Here is a 19,233-nt window from a genome sequence, read left to right as displayed (position 1 = left end):
GTGGTATGCCTATGTATATAGGTTGACCATAAGATATTGCGACTCATTGTTCAGCACGCAATCCTGTATAGTTGAGCTCGTTCTGAACATGGATGCCATTGTTCTTGTTCTTCAGGAAGGCAGAGTACCAGCGAGCAGAGAGCCTGGCTTGCCGTGGCCGCGCCTCGTCGTCGAAATCAACACGGTAAAGGCCATACTGTGACTGATACCCTGACAGGTACTCGAAAACGTCCACGAAAGACCAGACGAAGTAGCCTTTCACATTAGCCCCATTCCTGCAGAGCAAACACATCATCATGGTAACTAAAGTCTGAAGACTTTGAGGAATTTTGTTGTTGAATTACTGACCTTAGTGCAGCCAATGCGCTCCCTATGTAGCTCTTCATATAATCGACCCTGTCGGTGTCATCGAGAGTGTCATTGCTAGATGCATGGCCTCGAGGAGGATGGAGTGCGACGTCCGCTGGCACGTCTCTTTCGCACCGGACTTCACCGCGGCGCGCACCGTCACCTTCACCGACGGCGAGATCCTCCTCCGTCGAGGGGCTCTCCGGCTTGCTCTGACCGACCAGAGGGGTGTCACGGTAGACGCGCGCTATCTCCGCGATGGGGAGAGCGTCGACATTGGACAGATCGTGTCCTTTCCATGTCATTTCGCTAGGGTTCGGGATCGGATCTCGGCGAGCGGCTCGGCGGTACACGGGAGCACGGCACGTCTCGGTGGGGTGCGGGCGTGTGCGCCGAGCTGTCACGATGCGGGTGCGAGATCTCGGGCCCCAGGCATCTTGGGCCCACGCCCGGGCGCGGTGGCGCAGCCCGCCGCTGATGATGGCCACGTGGACGGAGATCGAGGGATCCATGGCGTGGGGGCAGGTCCCGCGAGGGGTACAAAAGCGCAAGGCCGAGCGGCGCATCCCATTCTTGACCTAGAAGCTGCCCTCTCCCACCTCTGGGCGGCGCCGCAAAACCCTAGATCGAAAATCTCATCCTCCTTCCGGTGGTGGGAGGGGAAGATTGGAGGTGACCCTAAATCATTCGCGGAGGTGGTATCTTCATCCCAGAGGGAGCCCAAGGTGATGGAGGGGTTTGGCGACCGGAGTTTTCGCGGTGGAAGGCGCGAGGGATTCGGATCTGGCAGGATGGGGCGTGGGGCCGGTCGCTTCGATCGCGGCCGAGGACGCGGGCGCTATTCCTGGTCCAGGGATGTCGACGGCGACGACGTCTCCACCAACAAGAAGACGGTGTCGGCCTCCGACGACACTGAGCGCTGGGATGATGCAGGAACGCGCCAAGCGGGCGAGATCTGGGGGTGTTTGGGTGGAGAAGAACCCTAACACCTCAGGATCTGAAGCTGCTCACGCCTTCAAGAAGATGCCGGCGCCTGATACTACATCACACGCGCTTCCTCTCAATCAGGTGCCCCTTTCCAAAGCTCATGATCCATGTCCTATCTGCAAAGCTACTAGTCATGCTCCCACTAGTTGCCCGCAAGCTTTCTGCGAAAGATGTAGCAAGATGGGGCACTTGGCTTCGGTGTGTGTTACCTTTTTACCTTGGGAGTGCGTTGCACCCATGTGTGCCTTCCAGGCCAAAGGGCAGGGGTTCTTTTACATCCCTGATTCATGCACTGCTAAACAACTTAAGGGAAGAGCTACTAGTGTTGTGATTACTGTCATTGAGGGGGAAGCTAGTGTTAAGGAGTTAGAAGAAGCGTTCTCTGATTACATTGGGACTAAGTGGCATTGTATTGCCCGTACTATTGGTCCTAATACTTATGTGATGAGATTTCCCAATCAAAGAGATGTGAAAAAAGCATGTTACAATGACAGGATGATCCTTAAATCTTGTGGTGTAGTTGTTAGAATTGTTCCCTGGTCGGCCAACATTGGGGCTAAGGGAGTCATGGAGATGGCCTGGGTTAAAGTAGCTAATATTCCTCTGGAAAGAAGAAATGAAAGGAATGTCGCCTATGTTTCTTCCCTGGTGGGTGTCCCTCTCGAGATCGACATGGCCACCCTGCACAAGCCTGAATTTGTCAGGGTCCGGCTGGGCTGTCGCAATGTGGACGAGCTCCCAGGGGTAGCTGAGGCAGTGCTGGGTACGCACTTCTTTGACTTTTTCTATGAAATTGAGAAAGTGCTGGTGCGTGACCCAGAGAGAGAAAAAAAAGGCTGTGGAGGTGGAGGAGGATACCAAAAAATCCCCTTATACAAAAGCAGCTGCTTGGGGCAAGCATGACCCTAAATCTGGAAACAAAGAGAGAAATGAGGGGTGCAGCAAGTATGGTGATAGTGGGCACAATGGCCCTGCTGACGCAAAAGAGGAAGAAAGTATGGAGTGTGAAGAATCAGAAGATAATATGTTGCTGATTGAGACTATGGCCGTGGAGGCGTACAGTAAAGAAAAAGCTCAAGGTTCTCAAGCAATGCTGGGTATTGATGATGCCAAGCATAATGCTGATGAGATTCAGGTAGAAAAAGATGATAATGCATGTTCTTTCATTGCTGCTGTAACTCATAAAAATATAGCTCAGTTAAATGTGGCTATGGAATGTGAGCAGGTGGTGGAATGTGAGGGGGAGGACCTCTCCAAGCTGGGAAAATCAGACTACCTGGTACAATACCCCACCTCTTCTTCTGAGGATGTGGGAGAGGTGATCCCTACACCTCCCCTTGTTTCTGAAGAAGTTAAGAGATTTAGCCTGAGGAACTTGCAGAATATGGAAGGAAGAATGCAAGAGAAGGCTGTGGCCATTTCCAAAAAGAGAAACCTGGAAGGTAACTTAGCAAATCATAACTCTTTTGATGCTTTATCTAATCCTGAGCTCATGATTCGTGCTGCTAAGATGGGGGTAATTTTCCCTGATAATAATTTCTCTAATGTGGATATCATTAGAGAACTTGAAAAAATAAGGGGGGAAAACTCTAAAAGAGAGGAAGAAATTAATAATATGAGGGATGAAGAAGAGGTGATATATGTCACCAATGGAAAAGGGGAAGCAACTCCTGTTAGTACTGAGTGGGGGGATGGAGAAGAGGACATGGAAGAACAATTTACCATGGTCCGGTCTAGGAAAAAGAAGAGTCCTAAAGTTCAAATAGCTGTTTTCAGACCCACTACGAGAAGTCAAAAGCACCTTGTTGAGAAAAAACAAGCTGGCAGCCCTATTCATAATACCAGGGCCACCAGAGGGGGGAGAAAGGGAAAAAGATATAAATGATAGGTCTGTTTTGGAATTGCAGGGGGGCAGGAAAAAAAGGGATGAAAACCTACCTATCCCATATAATCAGAGACCATTCCCTTGATTTTATTTGTTTGCAAGAAACGTTAAAAAAGAATTTCCTGGAGAGTTATTTCAGGAAACTTGATCCTTATAGTTTGTTTGAGTGGGATTGGATCCCATCAATTGGTAAGGCTGGGGGCATCCTGTGTGGTGTCAAAAAAGAAAAGTTTGAAGTAGTTGCTTGGAGGAAAGGCAGATTTATTCTGCAGGTATCTCTTTATGATATTGTTATGAAGAAAATTTGGACACTGTGTACAGTGTATGGAGCGGCTCATGAGTGTGACAAGAGTGATTTCCTTGGTGAACTGGCAGATTTTTGCTGCCACATTCAAACCCCCTTGTTGATTGGAGGTGACTTAAATATTCTTAGGCATAGTGGGGAGAAGAATAAAAGATGGCACCGCTCGGTGCATTCTGATCTGTTTAACTCAATCATCAACACTATGTGTTTGAATGAGATTCATATGAGTGGAGGAACCTACACTTGGTCTAATAATCAAGCACACCCCACCTTAGAGAAACTGGATCGTGTGCTTATGAGCAACGATTGGGAAGACATGTTTCCTTTTGTTAACATGAAGAAACTCGTTAGGGAGGTCTCTGACCACAATGCTCTCCTTTTGTACTCTGATAATCATGTTATTAGAGCTCCACAAAAAAGAGAGTTTAGATTCGAACTGAGTTGGTTAAAGTCTGAGGAGTTTGTTCCTCTAGTTAACAGGATTTGGAACCAAAAAGTGAATGCTATCAATCCTATTGATATTTTGAATATCAAATTGAAAAGATTTAAGAAATTCTTCAAAGGTTGGGGATCAAACAAATTTGGTCATGAGAAGAAAAGGAAACAGGAGATTAGAGATGAACTTGCGTTTATTGAAAAACTAGAAGAAGATGGTAATATTGACCATGAAATGTTTGGTAGGAAGACGGACCTCCTAGTGGAGTTGAATGAAATACTTATTAATGAGGAGCTTTTTTTGTTGCAACAGTCTAAAGAGAGATGGTTGCTTGGGGGGGGGGGGACCGAAACACGGCTTATTATCAAAAAATAGCCAACGGAAATAAACGAAAAAATACTATTCATTCTCTTAATGTTGGGGATACGGTGATCGAAGGAACTGAGAAGCTCCTGGAACATGCTACTGACTTTTATAAAAGTCTTTTTGGGCCAGCTCAGGGGAATATGTTTCATCTTGACCCTGATAGTTGGGGAGCGGAGGAGAAGCTTAATGATCTAGATAATGAGAATCTTAACAGGCCTTTTACGGAAGAGGAAGTGAGAGAGGCCTTATTTTCCATGAAAAGCAACAGGGCTCCGGGCCCGGATAATATACCTGCTGAATTCTACCAGCATTGTTGGGATATAGTTAAAGAGGACATAATGAAGATGTTCACTGCCTTCCATGCAGGAGAGCTCGACGTTAGTAGACTGAACTATGGCATCATAACTTTGTTGCCAAAAGTCAATGGGGCCAACAAAATCCAGCAGTTTAGACCCATTTGTTTATTGAGATGTCCTTACAAATTGATTACTAAGGTGCTTGATAACAGAGTAGTACCTTTTGCTGACAAGTTATTCAGCAGACATCAGAATGCATTTATTAAACATAGAAATATCATGGATGGGGTGTTGTCTTTGCATGAGATTTTACATCACACTTCCATCAAAAAAAGAGTAGGCATTGTTCTTAAGCTCAATTTCGAGAAAGCATATGACAAAGTGAATTGGGATTTTCTGTTGGAATGTCTGGAGATGAGAGGGTTCGGTACCACTTGGTGTAAGTGGATCAAAAGTGTCCTGACTGGTGGCACTGTCAGTGTTAAGTTGAATAATGTCATGGGACCTTATTTCAAAAGTTTTAAGGGGGTCAGACAAGGAGATCCTGTGTCGCCATTCCTCTTCAACATAGCGGTTGAGTGCTTATCTAAGATGGTGTTATTAGCGCAAAAAAACAATCTAATTACTGGGCTGGCACCAGATCTTATTGAAAACAGTGTGGCCATTCTGCAATATGCAGATGATACGGTCTTGTGTATTGATCATGACCTAGATAAGGCAGTAAATATGAAATTGTTGCTGTACATCTTTGAGCTCATGTCTGGGCTCAAGATCAATTTCCAAAAAAGTGAAATTCTATGTGTGTGTGGGGGGGGGGGGATGATGATATTCTTAAAACATATGCTGAAATGTTTGATTGCCAAATAGGGCACTTTCCCATGAAATATCTGGGAGTGCCAGTGACCTTTTCATCCTTGCGAGTTGCTGACTGGGATTTTCTGGAATCCAGATACATTCAAAAGTGTGACTCTGGATTGGGGGGGAATGCCTCATCCGGAGGACGCCTGACACTGCTAAATGCTAACATTTCTAGCATTGCGTTTTATTATATGGCCATGTTTCTTCTCTCCAAAACTATACTTGCTAGGATTGACAAGTGTAGAAGGAGATTTTTCTGGCACGTGACCCAGAATAAAAAGCGATATTATCTTGTCAAATGGACTAGAATATGCAGATCTAAGAATAAAGGAGGGTTGGGTGTAAAAGATTTACACAAACAGAACCTCAGTTTACTTACTAAATGATGGTGGAAACTAGAAACTAAATCTGGCCTTTGGCAAGATATTGTGAAAGCCAAGTATTTTAAGAGGGCCACAGTGGCTAGTATTAAAATGAAAAGCAATGATTCTCCATGCTGGAAGGCCATTATGAAGGTGAAATATCTTTACATGGCCGGGAGAAGAGTGATTATACAATCTGGGGATGTTGCTAGGGTGTGGATTGACCCCATTGGGAACAACACACCTCTGGCGGATCAATTTCCTCGCTTATTCTCCATCTGTAATTTCCCTGAGTGCACAGTGGCTCAGTGCTTAAAATGCTGATCCCTCCTCTTTCTTTAGAAGGAGATTGAGTAATGAACTCAGTGATCAATGGATGAGTGTGAGTGAAATGGCTAGAGAAGCCTGTGTTTCAGAGGCATCCGATGTGATTAGATGGGGCCTGGGAGGGAAATCCTTCTTTACTACTAAATCAGTTTACTCTTTCTTGGAGAGGAACATTGCTGGGTGTGACTTTAGATGGATCTGGAATGCCAGAATACCTTTGAAGATACAAATATTCTTATGGCAGCTGTTTCAGGACGCTGTCCTAACGAGAGAAGTGATGAAACATCGAGGGTGGAAAGGAAATCCTAAATGTTCCTTTTGTGTTGGGCGAGAAACTGCTCAACACCTGTTCTTTACATGTCCTGTTGCCAGGGTGACCTGGAGGACGGTGGCATGCATGTTTGGCACTCCCTTGTGCCCCGACAACATTTGGCAAGCTTATGCATGGTGCTATGCGTTCTTCCCTGGTGGGGAAAAATTTTATACAGCAGGGATTGCTGCTGTATGCTGGGCGATCTGGTCCTGTCGCAATAGAGCTACCTTTGAATTTAAACCACTTACAAACCCGTTTGAATGTATTTTTTCTACTTGTGCCTTAATGTGCTACTGGGCAGGACTGATGAAGCAAGATGAAGCGGCTACCATGAGGGGCGGGGCAGAGATGCTGAAAGAAAACGCGTCGATGATGATGAGAATCTGCACGGCGAACCAAGATGAGGCGGCGTGTTGATCTGCTGGAGATGCTGCTCCATGGCTCGAAAAGTTGTTCTGAGTTACTTCCCCCTTTACGTGGTTTTGAACTTTGTTGCTCTGCTGAGTGCGAACTTTGTTTGTGTTTTTTTGGGGCTTTAGGCCTTGGATGCTAGCTACTGTGTTTAGGTGTCGTCGGGTTTTCGCCCCGCGGTGAGTAATCTCGATGGCGAGTGCTCACAGTGGGTTTCCCGACGATGCGTTGGACTCGCTTCCCCTTTTCTCCTTTTTTTGACTGCTGTATTTCCGTTATGTTGCAGTAATGGAAAGGGGTAATGCCCGGTTCAAAAAAAAAAGATGCATGGCCTGAAGAGAGAAAGGAGAGCGGGCAAAGCATATCGTCAAATATGTACGAACTGTAACTATTAATAATGATGCCGGTAAACATGGGCGTGGTTTTCCCAAGGATGTTTGAACTATTTTTTTGCTTTTTTGGGAACATTGTAATGAGGAACCAGATCAACTTGCCGTTCTCTTGGATATAAATGGGAATGTCTCCCCATGCTTCTTTCAAGTACAGTAGCACATGCTGCAATCCTTCGGGGTCACTTGGAAAAGACGTCGCGGGAGCCTGCATTCAGAAGTTATTCTGTATGTCAAAACTTGGAAGATGGACCAATCCCAGCATCTTGCTCAACAATGCGACCTTTGCGCATTTCATTAATTTCTAATATGTCGTGTTAGCTTAGAATTCTAGCTCTTTGATATTTCATCTAGAGAATAGCTTAACCCAGTCTTTGTATCTGACAATCACATTGATGAAAAAGTTTACCTTTCCAGCTGGTGGGTCTGTTTTAGAAGCTGCATCAAAGAAACATGTATATTTTTAGATGTGCCCTTTGGATCACAAATCTCAGAGTTGTAAATCTTTTTCAGAAGCGTAATGAATTGTCTCGTCAGTTTATATGTTAGCAGTGTGAACTTTCTGTTGTCAGCAGATAAGTAGATGACATTGCCCACAACTGCTGCTATATAGGAGTATTTGTGAACAGTCACTACCAGAATAACTGGCGATGCCGACGGCCGAACCTATGCCGACGGCCCCCATCGGCATAGATTGGCCTATCCCGAAGGCCCAGCCCAGGCCGTCGGCATAGAAAAGCCGTCAGCGTATATCAATCTATGCCGACGGCCCCCATCGGCAAAGCTCACCCGTCGGCGTCGATAGAAATATGCCTACGGTGGCCGTCGGCATAGAGAAGGCCGTCGGCATAGCTCGTGGGCCCGGCTACCCGGACGGAGACGGCCTTTTGACGGCGTCAATCTACGCCGACGGGCTAACGGCGGCCGTCGGCATAGACGCCACGTCATCGATCCGCGTCGCCCGCCACGTCATCGATACGCGTCGCTCGCCTGTCCGTGGGGTGGCAAATCTATGCCGACGGCCTGGCCGTCGGCATAGGTCTGGCCCATGGATGTTGCCACATCACCGATCCGCGCCCTTAGGCACGTCATCGATCCGTGGCCATGTGCGCAGGTATGCCGACGGCCTTGCCGTTGGCATATCTCTATTTATTTATTTATTTTTATTTTTTTACTTATTTTTATTTACTTTTCCCTATTTTTTCACAACATAAATGTGCCTTGTCTAACAAAAAAAACATACCCAATGGTATATCGATTGCCCCCCTCACGGACGTTGCTGCCGCCACGCCGTGCCCCACAGCGATGCCGGAGATGGGGGGCACACCCGGGAGCTGCGTGCCGGGTGCCTGCGCTAGCCACCACGCTTTCACAACCGTAGGAGGGCCCAAAGCAACACCTAGCGGCATTGCTACCCCCCAGGTACACCCTCCCGTCTAACCGGGCCCTCATACATGCGGGGCGGTGTGGTGCCATGTCTGAAGAGGCGGGACGGGGGCCCTGGGGGATAGCAATACCACCGGAGCGTCGCACCGGGCCCTCATACATGCGGGGTGGTGTGGTGCCATGTCCAAATTAGAGGCGGCACGCGTCTCCGGGTTGTGCCCCCGCTCACGGACGGCGCCGCCGCCGGCACCTGAAGGGGGGAAACGGACACGTCGGGTCTACACGGAGGGGATCTTACTGTGGGTTTGGCTCGGATGTTGCTCTAAAGTGTTTGTATGGGCTAACCTAACACGACCGGGTGGATAGTTCCAGTGGTCAAAACCCGCCCGTGCAAAGTCAAAGGGCTAGATCCCGTGGTCAAACACTACAGGGTTAGGCGGGACGGGGGCCGTGGGGGAGGGGGGGTAGCAATGCCACTCGATCGTGGCACCGGGCCCTCATACATGCGGGGTGGTGTGCTGGCATATCCGAAGAGGCGGCACGCGTCTCCGGGGTGTGCCCCCTCACACGGACGGCGCCGACGCCGACACCTGGAGGGGGGAAACGGATGCGTCGGGTCTACACGGAGGGGATCTTACTGTGGGTTTGGCCCGGATGTTGCTCTAAAGTGTTCGTATGGGCTGACCTAACACGACCGGGAGGATAGTTCCACTGGTCAAAACCCGTCCGTGCAAAGTCAAAGGGCTAGATCCCGTGGTCAAACGCTACAGGGTTAGGCGGGACGGGGGCCGTGGGGGGGGGGTAGCAATGCCACCCGAGCGTCGCACCGGGCCCTCATACATGCGGGATGGTGTGCTGGCATGTCCGAAGAGGCGGCACGCGTCTCCGGGGTGTGCCCCCTCACACGGACGGCGCCGCCGCCGGCACCTGAAGGGGGGAAACGGACGCGTCGGGTCTACACGGAGGGGATCTTACTGTGGGTTTGGCCCGGATGTACTGTCCTGATCCAGTCAGGCAGCCGGACCGTCGGGTTTTGGCCACGAGCTGGGACCACTGGGAAGCGGCCCGCCACGCGGACCATGAGACCCATGCCAAGGCCGTGATCACTACTTTCTGGGTGAGTTCTCTTCAGAAGCACAAGTCCATTCTAGTTTCATGAATGATTTAACTCATGGCTTCTCCCATTCTTGTTTCATGCATGATTGTAGAAATTCTATCGAGTTCTTCCGGAGCACAGGGCTAGAGCGGACCAGATTGTGCTGCGCCAATGCAAGAAGAAGGCCCGCCAGATGCAGTACGAGGTGCGCTATGTGGCCATCTCCACATACTACCACGACTATCTTGGTGTGAAGATGACCAAGGAAGAAGCGCGGAGGATGGGCATTACCTTGGAGAGGCCCGAGTTCTTGGCGGTAAGTATAAAAGATTTTTCATTATGCTTTCATATATTATGCTTTCATTATGCTTTCATTACCTTGTGGTACATTATGCTTTATGCTTCCATAACACCAATTTGGACACACCTACATGCCATTATGCTTTTATTATGTAGGTGTGTCCAAATTGGTGTTATGGAAAAGACGAGTCCTGGGCGGCATTGGTGGATCTTTGGTGTGATGAGGTTGGAGCCTGGGCGGCTATGAGAACCAAAAATAAGGCTTACCGAGGGACGGAGGGAGTACATGCTCAGGGAAACCGAAACCACTATCTCCACAAGGCAGTTAATGTATGACTAACCCCATTAAACATTCTTCTTCTTCTATTTACCATCACATTCTTATGTATGACTAACCTCTGTTTGGTGGTGCAGGAGGAGAAACTGAAGCGGCCGCTCTCACACATGCAGGCGTGGGAGATCGCCCATACGCGGAAGGACCCCAAGCCTGGCGAGCCCAAGTACTACGGCAAGAAGACCACAGAGAGGAAGAAGGCCTACTCCGAAGCGTATCTGGAGTTACATCCTGACACACCTGACCCCATTGCGGCGCCTCTGGACGACATGGCGGTGGTGAGGATGGGGCCCAAGGAGCACGGTCGGGAGGCGGTTCTCGATGCTGTGATCACTCCTAGTATCTCCTACACACAGCTTCGTCGGATCGACCCGAGCCTGAGCCAGCGCACGAGCCAGCCAGTGACTAGTACACAGTACCTCTTTCAGGAGCAACAATCTGTAAGTATTTTCCCTCTAATCTTCATTTCTCACTTCATTTTCCGCATTTAGTAGTTTTATGAGTTCCATCATGTCATACCGTAGGCCTACATGGAGTACACACGCCAGGAGACCATGGCGTGGCATCAGAGGCTTTATGAACACCAAGTGCAGAGGGATAGCCAGATGCAGCAGGCTTTTCAGGATATGACAGCCGGCAGGTGTCCTCAGTTCCCTCCAGCATAATGCCCTCCAGCACAACCAGTGCTGATGAGCTTTGAGGAGTTTGTGGCACAGACCGCTGGCCCCTCGCCGGTTAGTTCATCCCCAATCTATTCACCCAAAGCATGTCATGCCTTTCAACACAGTCATATATCCCGTGCATATGTCTTTTCAACATCCAGGGAACAGATGGATCTACCGTTGGCGGTGGTCTTCGCAGCACTCCGGAGACACGGAGCCCGACCACTCCGATCCACGGAGGCGGAGGAGGAGGCGGTCTTGGCGGTAGCGCTGCCGCTAGCAGTGACGACCTGGGCTTCGGCGGTCTTGGCGGTGACGACCTCCGTGGTGCTCGACGTCCTGGCGCTTAAGCCTTTGGGTCACATTGTGGCGGTCTTGGTGGTGATGATACTTATATGCTTGTGATGTTTCTTATTGTTGTTTGTGAGATTCTTATGCTTGGTGGTGATGATACTTATATGTTTATGCTTTGCGATGCTTCTTATGATGTGTGATGATGAATTTGTTCTGTGATGCTGCTGGGCCAGCTGTTATGTGATGCATATATTTGTTGTGTGTTGTATATATTCAAATGAATTGAGCTAAAAGAAAAAAAAACAGACAGAAACTATGCCGACGGCAAGGCCGTCGACATAGAGTTGCCGTGAGCTCCCAGTGGCTGCCACGTGGCAGGTCTATGCCGACGGCTTAGCCGTCGGCATAGTTTCAAACTAAGCCGACGGCTAGGTCGTCGGCATAGGCCTGCTCCAGGAGCTCCCAGTGGCTGCCACGTGGCAGGTCTATGCCGACGGTCTAGCCGTCGGCATAGTTTCAACCTAAGCCGACAGCTATGCCGACGGCTAGGCCGTCGGCACAAACCTGCCACGTGGCGAGCAAGTATTGGTCAGCACTTGACGGCGGCCGCCGTTAGGCGATAACGTTGCCGACGGCCGGGGCCGTCGGCATAGATGTACGGACACCGTCGGGATAGGGCCTATGCCGACGGCCTTTCTATGCCGACGGCATTCCTGGCTACGCCGACGGATATGTTGCCGACGGCCCTATGCCGACGGGTGCCGTCGGCATAGGCCTGTCCCGACGGCCATTCAGGGATATGCCGACAGCCCTGGCCGTCGGCATAGGGTGCGATTCCGGTAGTGAGTAAAGCAATGATGCTTACTTTTGGAGCTAATTGACATGTCTGCAGTATAGTTGCGCACGCCTTTGTCTGAAGGGCAATTGCTCACATAGATGGAATAGTAGTAATTTATCCCGATGAAGTCTGCGGTACCAATTATAGCTTCAGACTGGATTCTTGTGAAGGATGGAAGACGAGAACCAACAATTTTCTTCATTGTTTCTGGATAATCTCCGGACGTAAGGGGCTCTAGTATCCTAAAAGGAACCACAAGTTGGTTAGTTCTGCATTTCTGAAGCTAAGGTAGAGTAAAAGTAACATACCAGCCAAACTTGAAGTCCATACATCTTTTCGTTGCTTCTAAATCCACAGTAGAGTTCGTCAAAGGATAAGGCCAACGCGAGTCAATATTTAGGCCAATAATCCCCTTTTGCATGGCCTAGATGAATATAGATCATGATAAAGTAAAGGTAGATTGTTTGTGCAGTTAATCAGATCTTATGTCGAGAAATCCGAACATTTTATCATATCCAGCAAACTGTAGTCTGATAAAGATCGACCCCCGAATATCAGTATATATATGATCAGGCAATACTCTCTCCTAAAAAATTTCTTTTCGGAAGATATATAGCTGGACAATATTGATGTTTCTGAATTGACCATCTCAGATGGCAATATCAATCTATATAGCTTATTATTTCCACAAAAATGAAGAAATGTGTAGGCGGAAAGGTGCTGCTTCTAATTTGGGGCTAAAGATTACTCACTTGATATTTTTCTCTGTAAAGTCTAGCAGCTGATGCATGCGCCAATAGCATGTTATGCACTGCTATATATGGTTCCACAGTTGAGTCACCCACGCTACATTTTGTTACTCCAAAAGGATCGGAGCAATGTCCAGGTGCGATCAATCCGGTATCGTAAGATCCGATCGCACCAATATTAGGTTCGTCTATCGTAGTCCAGTGTGTGACCCTGTCTCCAAACTCCCTAAAGCAAATATCTGCGAATGCTGTGAAATCCTCCCTGCATTTTGCAGTACCACCCGTGAGGAAATATGACTGGGAAAGAAGGAATCCTCCAGACAATTTAACATTTTGAGCAATTTCATCAGTAAAAGAGAGAAATTTTGGGATCTTACACAATTCTAGGGCTTAACCATCCTCCATACTCATCTTCCAGCACTTGTGGGAAATCAAGCTGGAGAAGCATAATATGGACTTGAATTCCTGAGGAAACACAATGGAGAGATTTTGTTGTCTTGGTCACTTAATAGATCACCGAGATATAACTCTGTTTTTCTTTTGACGCATACCCTGTTTTGTTTTGTAAGAATGATACAATTATAAACTACAGAAAATTAACATACCGCGTTGCACTAGCTCATCTATAAGGTTGTTGTAGTACTCTAGACCTTTTGGATTGACAGCCCCCCTCCCATCTGTAAATCCCAATTCAATAATCAGATACATTTTTTCCTTGTGATTTCTAGCGTTCTGCAATGAAAATAATCATGAAAAGTTATACATGGGATAAGCCTTGACCAGGAGATGGATAATCTATAAGCCTCTAGGTTCGTGTCAGCCATGAGATTCACATCATCCTGAAACATGGGATGAAACAGAACTTCAATTCTGCACCAGAAAGGAAAAATGATAGATAACAAGGCTAATCTTTTTTCACAAATACGCAAGATTGCAAAGAGAGTGTGAAGCAAATATGAAGGTGCAACTCCTGATCGGCCTTGCGGTTGCGGACCCTCAAAAAACAGCCAGATTTAGTGTTAGAGTTGTGTCGAATATTATTGTACAAGTTAGGTTACAGTTGGACTTGGAGTCGTACGGTGTGTAGACAGAGTAGAAGCCGTGTCCAAGTAGGGCACTTGTATCTTAGGCCTCTCATATATAGCGGGGGTAGACACACGATGTAACCTATGTCAACATAATAGCACGGGCACGCGGGGGAGCCGGCGGCATGTGCCGGCGCCCGGGCGGCCGGGGTGCGGTATTGTAACGGTGTCACGGGGAGGAGCGCCCGTAGTCAGGCCTCGGGATGTAGCCATGATGGTGAACCTCGTTAACAAATCTCGGTGTCGTGCTTGTGTGACTGCTTGGTCCTCGGTAGATCAATGGTGGCCTCGAATTTATTCTAACAAATGGTATCATGAGCAAGTTTCGAGAAGGCTTCAGACAGTTGATCTAGAGGAAGAAGAACAGGTGTTGTGGTTGATGGTGTTTGCGTGGTAAGTCGTTGAGGAGGCGTGTGCAGACGAGCGATCGACCGGGATACATCGGTACTTGGGAAGCAATTGAATCAAGCGAGACAGCGTATGTGGCAGCAGGCGGCATCAGCGAGATCGAGCCTCAGATCAAAGGCGGCGGCGAACTCGTGTATGGCAGGCAGCGTCCTTGGGTTTGACATCTCGACGAGTTTGGAAGCAGGCGGAGTTCTCAGCGGCGGCGCGGCGTATAGCGCAAGCAGCAGGTCAAATCGGATCGTTCGATCCGATCAAAACCAGGGCAGCATGCGAGAGAAGTTCAAGGCCATGGTGTGATGGCGGCTGCAATCCCAGTAGCGGCCGAGGCAGCAGCAGCGCAGGCGGATGGCATCCGGCCGGCCCGAGGCATCTACAGGCTGGCGTGTGAGGCGTGCAGCGGAGGCTACTATCCTAGCTGTTCGGCTGAGCGGAGCGCCGAGTCTGGACGTGGTGCGCTAGGCGGCGGGCAATGGATCGATGCGCAGCGGAGCACACATGAATCCGTGGAGAGCTACAGGGCTTGTTTCAGTGCAGGTTGGAGCTACGTGAGAACACAGGAACGTGAAGCTGCGTGAAGAGATTTGTTTAAGGAAAAAAAGTCTGGTTTCAGGAGGCTTTGCAGTGTGTCAGAACATGAAAATAGCTGCCCATATCGAGTTTAGATCATGAGAAAGGAAAGAACAAGGAAGATTGCAAAGGTGGTCAAGCACGTGTATTGTTTACTGTTGAGCTGAGAGTTTGAGCTAGTTGTTACACGGCACAAGGCTACGAGGGACTACTTGGGATTCTTTGCTTTGTACATGGATTGGAGACGGCATGGCAGTAGTGATGTTGTTCAGCTAAGTCAAAAGGGAACCGAAGACGGCGACAAGCGTATAAGGCTCGGAGGAGTCTGGAGTGTGTCGTGGCAGGATCATGCATACACAGGCAGTGGCGGAGCTACCCAACCAAAGCTGGGCGGGCCAATATGAAGGAAGATCACTATATTTTTTTCTCGTGGCTCAGTTTACTTTAATCCTACACTGTATTAGCTTTGGAATGGGTGGGCCATAGCCCATTTTCATTACATGTAGCTCCGCCAGTGTACACAGGGCGTCAAGGCAATGCACAGATGTGCGGGCGGACACGACGCGGGGTGGAGCATGGTTGCAGTCGGATAATTTCGGCTGGGTCGGACTGGATAGTCTGATGGACCGACAGGGATGTTGGTCAAAGCAGAAGACGGCGGTGATTTCAGCGAGACATAGGAGCGTGATGCTGATGGTGGCTGGCTTCTGGGGCGTGGAAACACGTGGTGCAAGCCTGGGGGCTTGTGCGGCTTCGACGAGACTATTACGCAGGGTTGATTCAAGGTGGTGTACACACGGAGCTTGAAATCAACGGGGCGTGAGGGTGGACTGATCATCTATCATGGAGTCATGTTGAAGGTGGAGCTGGAGTCTGGCGAAAGACTTCACTCTGTGCTGATGGAGGGGCTACGGTGTAAGATATCAGAGAATCGAAGCCTATTTCAGCGGGATAGCGAGAGACATGTGGATCGGACTGGGGCCCAATGGTCTGATGGAGACGTGATACTCGACATCGGTCGGTGATGATCGGTGGTTCTCTGTAGTGGGGGTTGAGGCAGTGGGGGCTAGCTACCCGGGAGACTCGACCAGGATAGCAGAGGCTCGATGCGGTAATAGCGGCGAGGCGTGCGGTAAGCACGGGACACAGCGACAGACCATGGCACTAATGGTAGACATGGGGTCAGACAAAATTGTGCAAAGGGTGCTGAAGCAGTGTTGACGAGTACCAGATTCAAGTTGGTGATTGGGTCTATCGGTACCGGAAGATGGACATGAGTTGACCATGGAGAATCTGTGAAAGTGACGGAAAGTCTGAAATTGTCAAAAACAGAGAGAGTACATGGCCGTATATTCTGTGGTGTTCGGTGCACATGACAAAGTGCGGGTGACAAGTACAGAAGGAGGTGGAGTGCTATAGCTGTGGGACATGTCAGAGACTATCCGGGGAAAAGGGTGAGACAACTGTGAATTTGACTCAAGGTGACACAGGGCGACGGTGCAGTTCCTTCAAGTTTCAGACAAGCGGTCAAGAAAGAGCGGTGATGTTGAGTTCAGGTAACTCTTATGTGTGGCGTTCAATATGTGAGTTGTTCACTTTCACGCAGGTTAATGATCGGTGTGATGACGTTGAACGGATTCTCCGAAAGTTGGGAGTACAACGTAGAGTAATGAGGAAGTTAATTTTGCTCAAGTATTGACTGTGAAAAAGACGAGAAGGGACTACAGTTGCAGGTGGAGTCACATGGAGTCTGAGAGTAGCAGCGGTGCTCATGGTGTATTTCAAGTCCAATGTACATAGAGGTTTGACGCACGGACGAATTCAAGGTGGTGGAGAATATTCGCCAAGGTGGAGTTTGCTAGAGTTGTGTCGAATATTATTGTACAAGTTAGGTTACAGTTGGATTTGGAGTCGTACGGTGTGTAAACAGAGTAGGAGTCATGTCCAAGTAGGACACTTGTATCCTAGGCCTCTCATATATAGAGGGGATAGACACACGATGTAACCTATGCCAACATAATAGCACGGGCACGCGGGAGAGCCGGCGGTGTGTGCCGGCGCCCGGGCGGCCGAGGTGCGGTATTGTGACGGTGTCACGGGGAGGAGCGCCCGTAGTCAGGCCCGGGATGTAGCCATGATGGTGAACCTCGTTAACAAATCTCGGTGTCGTGCTTGTGTGATTGCTTGATCTTCGGTAGATCAATGATGGCCTCGAATTTATTCTAACATTTAGAAGCTTGTGCCATACCTTGTACTTGTGGTACCCGTCGGCAGCGACATCACCTGTGCTTTTATCCGCCATTTTCCCTGCCGTCATAAACAAGAACATAATTCCGCAAAAAAAAGGAGAAGAGCATAGGACTCTACAGGCATTTAGCTCCTGATCAACATCGACCAGCGTCCAGCTCTTGACAAATCAGCACGGAACTGACAGGTTAATGCGTGAGTGAAGGTGTCCCAGATGCTTGGGCTCCTGCCGTCCTCAGCCACGGCGCCCTCGTACTGCAAGCCAAATAGTAGTACAAGTAGAACCCCAGCTAAGATTGGCAACAGAATACCAGCCCAATACGGGAGCAGACTAGACTGCAGGGGTTCACGGTCGTTGCATGCCTGGTAGGCTGGTACGCGGAGGTGGCGGCTCCGAATACGAACTCCCGCGGGAAGTCGCTCCTCGTGAAGCCGGCTGCCGCTGCGCCATGGGCGGCAGAGAGGAGCAGGAGGAGCAGCAGGGAGGAGAAGGCGATGGAAGCCATTGCTGCCCTCACACGGCTGGCTGTCCGTACGTCTGCTTATACCGGATAAGGTAAGGGATTTCCTTTTGGAAACTGCCGCCGTCGGTTGGGTGTGGCTCATTCTGCTTCAGAACTTTTGGATTCCCTTTCTTCAGCACGTGAATCTCATGTTGGCTTTGTGACCGTCGCTATGGTAGAGCCACCGGAAAGCAGTGTATCGCCATCTTTTCGGATGCCCATCCGCTGCAACCACTTCATTTGGGTTACATCCTCCTCCTTTCTTTTTTGAACAACAAAAAGTTTTATTCCGTTAGCAACATTTTAGAGTAGTGTGAAAGGTCTCACACTTGACATGGCGAGGACATCTCTCGCGATACGAGGTCTTGCATCTGAAGAGAGACAACGAAAAGCTAGAGGCCTATTTTTAATTTCGATCGCTAACTTAGCTTGATGATGTGCTTTGACGTTAAAACACCTGTTGATGTGTGCTACTCTGGTGTGGATAAAAGATGACGGCACCTGTATAGAAGCAAGAATGGGCCTTGTTCCAGTGACTTGTGACTTGGAAGATGGAACTCGCCGTTGCTGCATCCTTCGAAGCTTGCCGAAAGCTAGAATTTCTTTTCCCATTCGATATTTAGGCCTATCTCTCTCGGTCTGGCAACTGAAGAAGATGGACTTCCAATTCATTAAAGATAAGATGATCGAAAAACTTGTCACTTGGTAGGGCCAAAACATCAGCACCATTGCCTGCACGGCTTTACTCAAGTTCGTGATTACACCTTTCTTTCGTGTGGCTCGGACAAGATTACTAGTGCAAAAGTCAATTGGGATGTGGTGTGCCGTCCACTTCAATATGATGGTCTCGGGGTGTTCAGCACCAACAAATCCGCTCGGGCCTTGCAATTACGTTGGCCATGGTTTGAATGAAAGGAGCCAACCAAAATGTGGGTTGGCATGGGGAGTCCATATGATGAGGAGGATCTCAACTTCTTCTACACCTCCACGACCATCATCGTGGGTAATGCTACAAAAACATCGTTTTGGGACTTCCATGACTCCTTGGATGCAAGCCCAAAGAAATTGCTCCTCTTTATGAGGCGCCATCGAGAACAATATGGAAGGTGCGTGAGGCCCTTAAGAAATATGCTTGGATATTAAAGATCAACCCATCCACCATCGTCTCCGTTGATCACATAAGGGAATTTTTTACCCTTTGGATGCTCGTGCATGGCTTCTATCTTGATGAGCATTCCGAGGACAACATTGTGTGGAAACACTTGACTAGTGGGCTCTATCTAGTGGCCTCCACCTACAAGGCACAATTCTTGGGCATGATTCTTTACCCTATGGAGCAAAAGGTTTGGAAAGTGTGGGCTCCGCCAAAGGTCAAGTTCTCCACTTGGTTAGTGCTACAAAGACTAGATTTGGACCGTCGATAGATTGGCCAAGCAAGGGTAGGCAAATTATACCTTTTACCCACTTTGCAAAAGGGAACAA

The 19,233-nt window shown here is 48.8% G+C and overlaps 2 protein-coding genes across 5 annotated transcripts; one reads left to right on the top strand and one right to left on the bottom strand.

Moving 5' to 3' along the window:
- Positions 1 to 13: 13 nt before the first annotated feature.
- On the bottom strand, positions 14 to 17,884 carry LOC125545859 (beta-glucosidase 5-like). Of its 4 annotated transcripts, none has more exons than XM_087513901.1 (12): positions 17,612 to 17,884; positions 17,250 to 17,503; positions 13,722 to 13,780; positions 13,547 to 13,618; positions 13,319 to 13,406; positions 12,945 to 13,203; positions 12,501 to 12,616; positions 12,220 to 12,434; positions 7,692 to 7,720; positions 7,226 to 7,490; positions 349 to 436; positions 14 to 275 (listed from the first exon to the last, which is right to left on the bottom strand). In XM_087513901.1, exons 5-12 carry the CDS (start codon positions 13,387 to 13,389, stop codon positions 44 to 46), a joined length of 1,275 nt encoding a protein of 424 aa, XP_087370027.1. In that variant the 5' UTR covers positions 13,390 to 13,406; positions 13,547 to 13,618; positions 13,722 to 13,780; positions 17,250 to 17,503; positions 17,612 to 17,884; the 3' UTR covers positions 14 to 43. The 4 variants fall into 4 exon arrangements, with proteins under 4 accessions (XP_087370027.1, XP_087370026.1, XP_087370028.1 ...); XM_087513900.1 differs by having other exon boundaries at positions 13,705 to 13,780; positions 17,612 to 17,882; XM_087513902.1 differs by lacking the exons at positions 7,226 to 7,490; positions 7,692 to 7,720 and having other exon boundaries at positions 15 to 275; positions 13,705 to 13,780; positions 17,612 to 17,878.
- Positions 443 to 5,414, top strand: LOC147981257 (uncharacterized). The gene has a single exon (XM_087513904.1). The coding sequence runs from the start codon at positions 2,123 to 2,125 to the stop codon at positions 3,218 to 3,220; it is 1,098 nt and encodes a 365-aa protein (XP_087370030.1). The 5' UTR covers positions 443 to 2,122; the 3' UTR covers positions 3,221 to 5,414.
- Positions 17,885 to 19,233: the final 1,349 nt, after the last annotated feature.

Source organism: Triticum urartu, chromosome 3A, assembly GCF_056163025.1.
Source record: "Triticum urartu cultivar PI428250 chromosome 3A, HENAU_Tu73, whole genome shotgun sequence".
NCBI lineage: Eukaryota > Viridiplantae > Streptophyta > Magnoliopsida > Poales > Poaceae > Triticum > Triticum urartu.
This window is presented reverse-complemented; position numbering and strand designations above follow the sequence as displayed.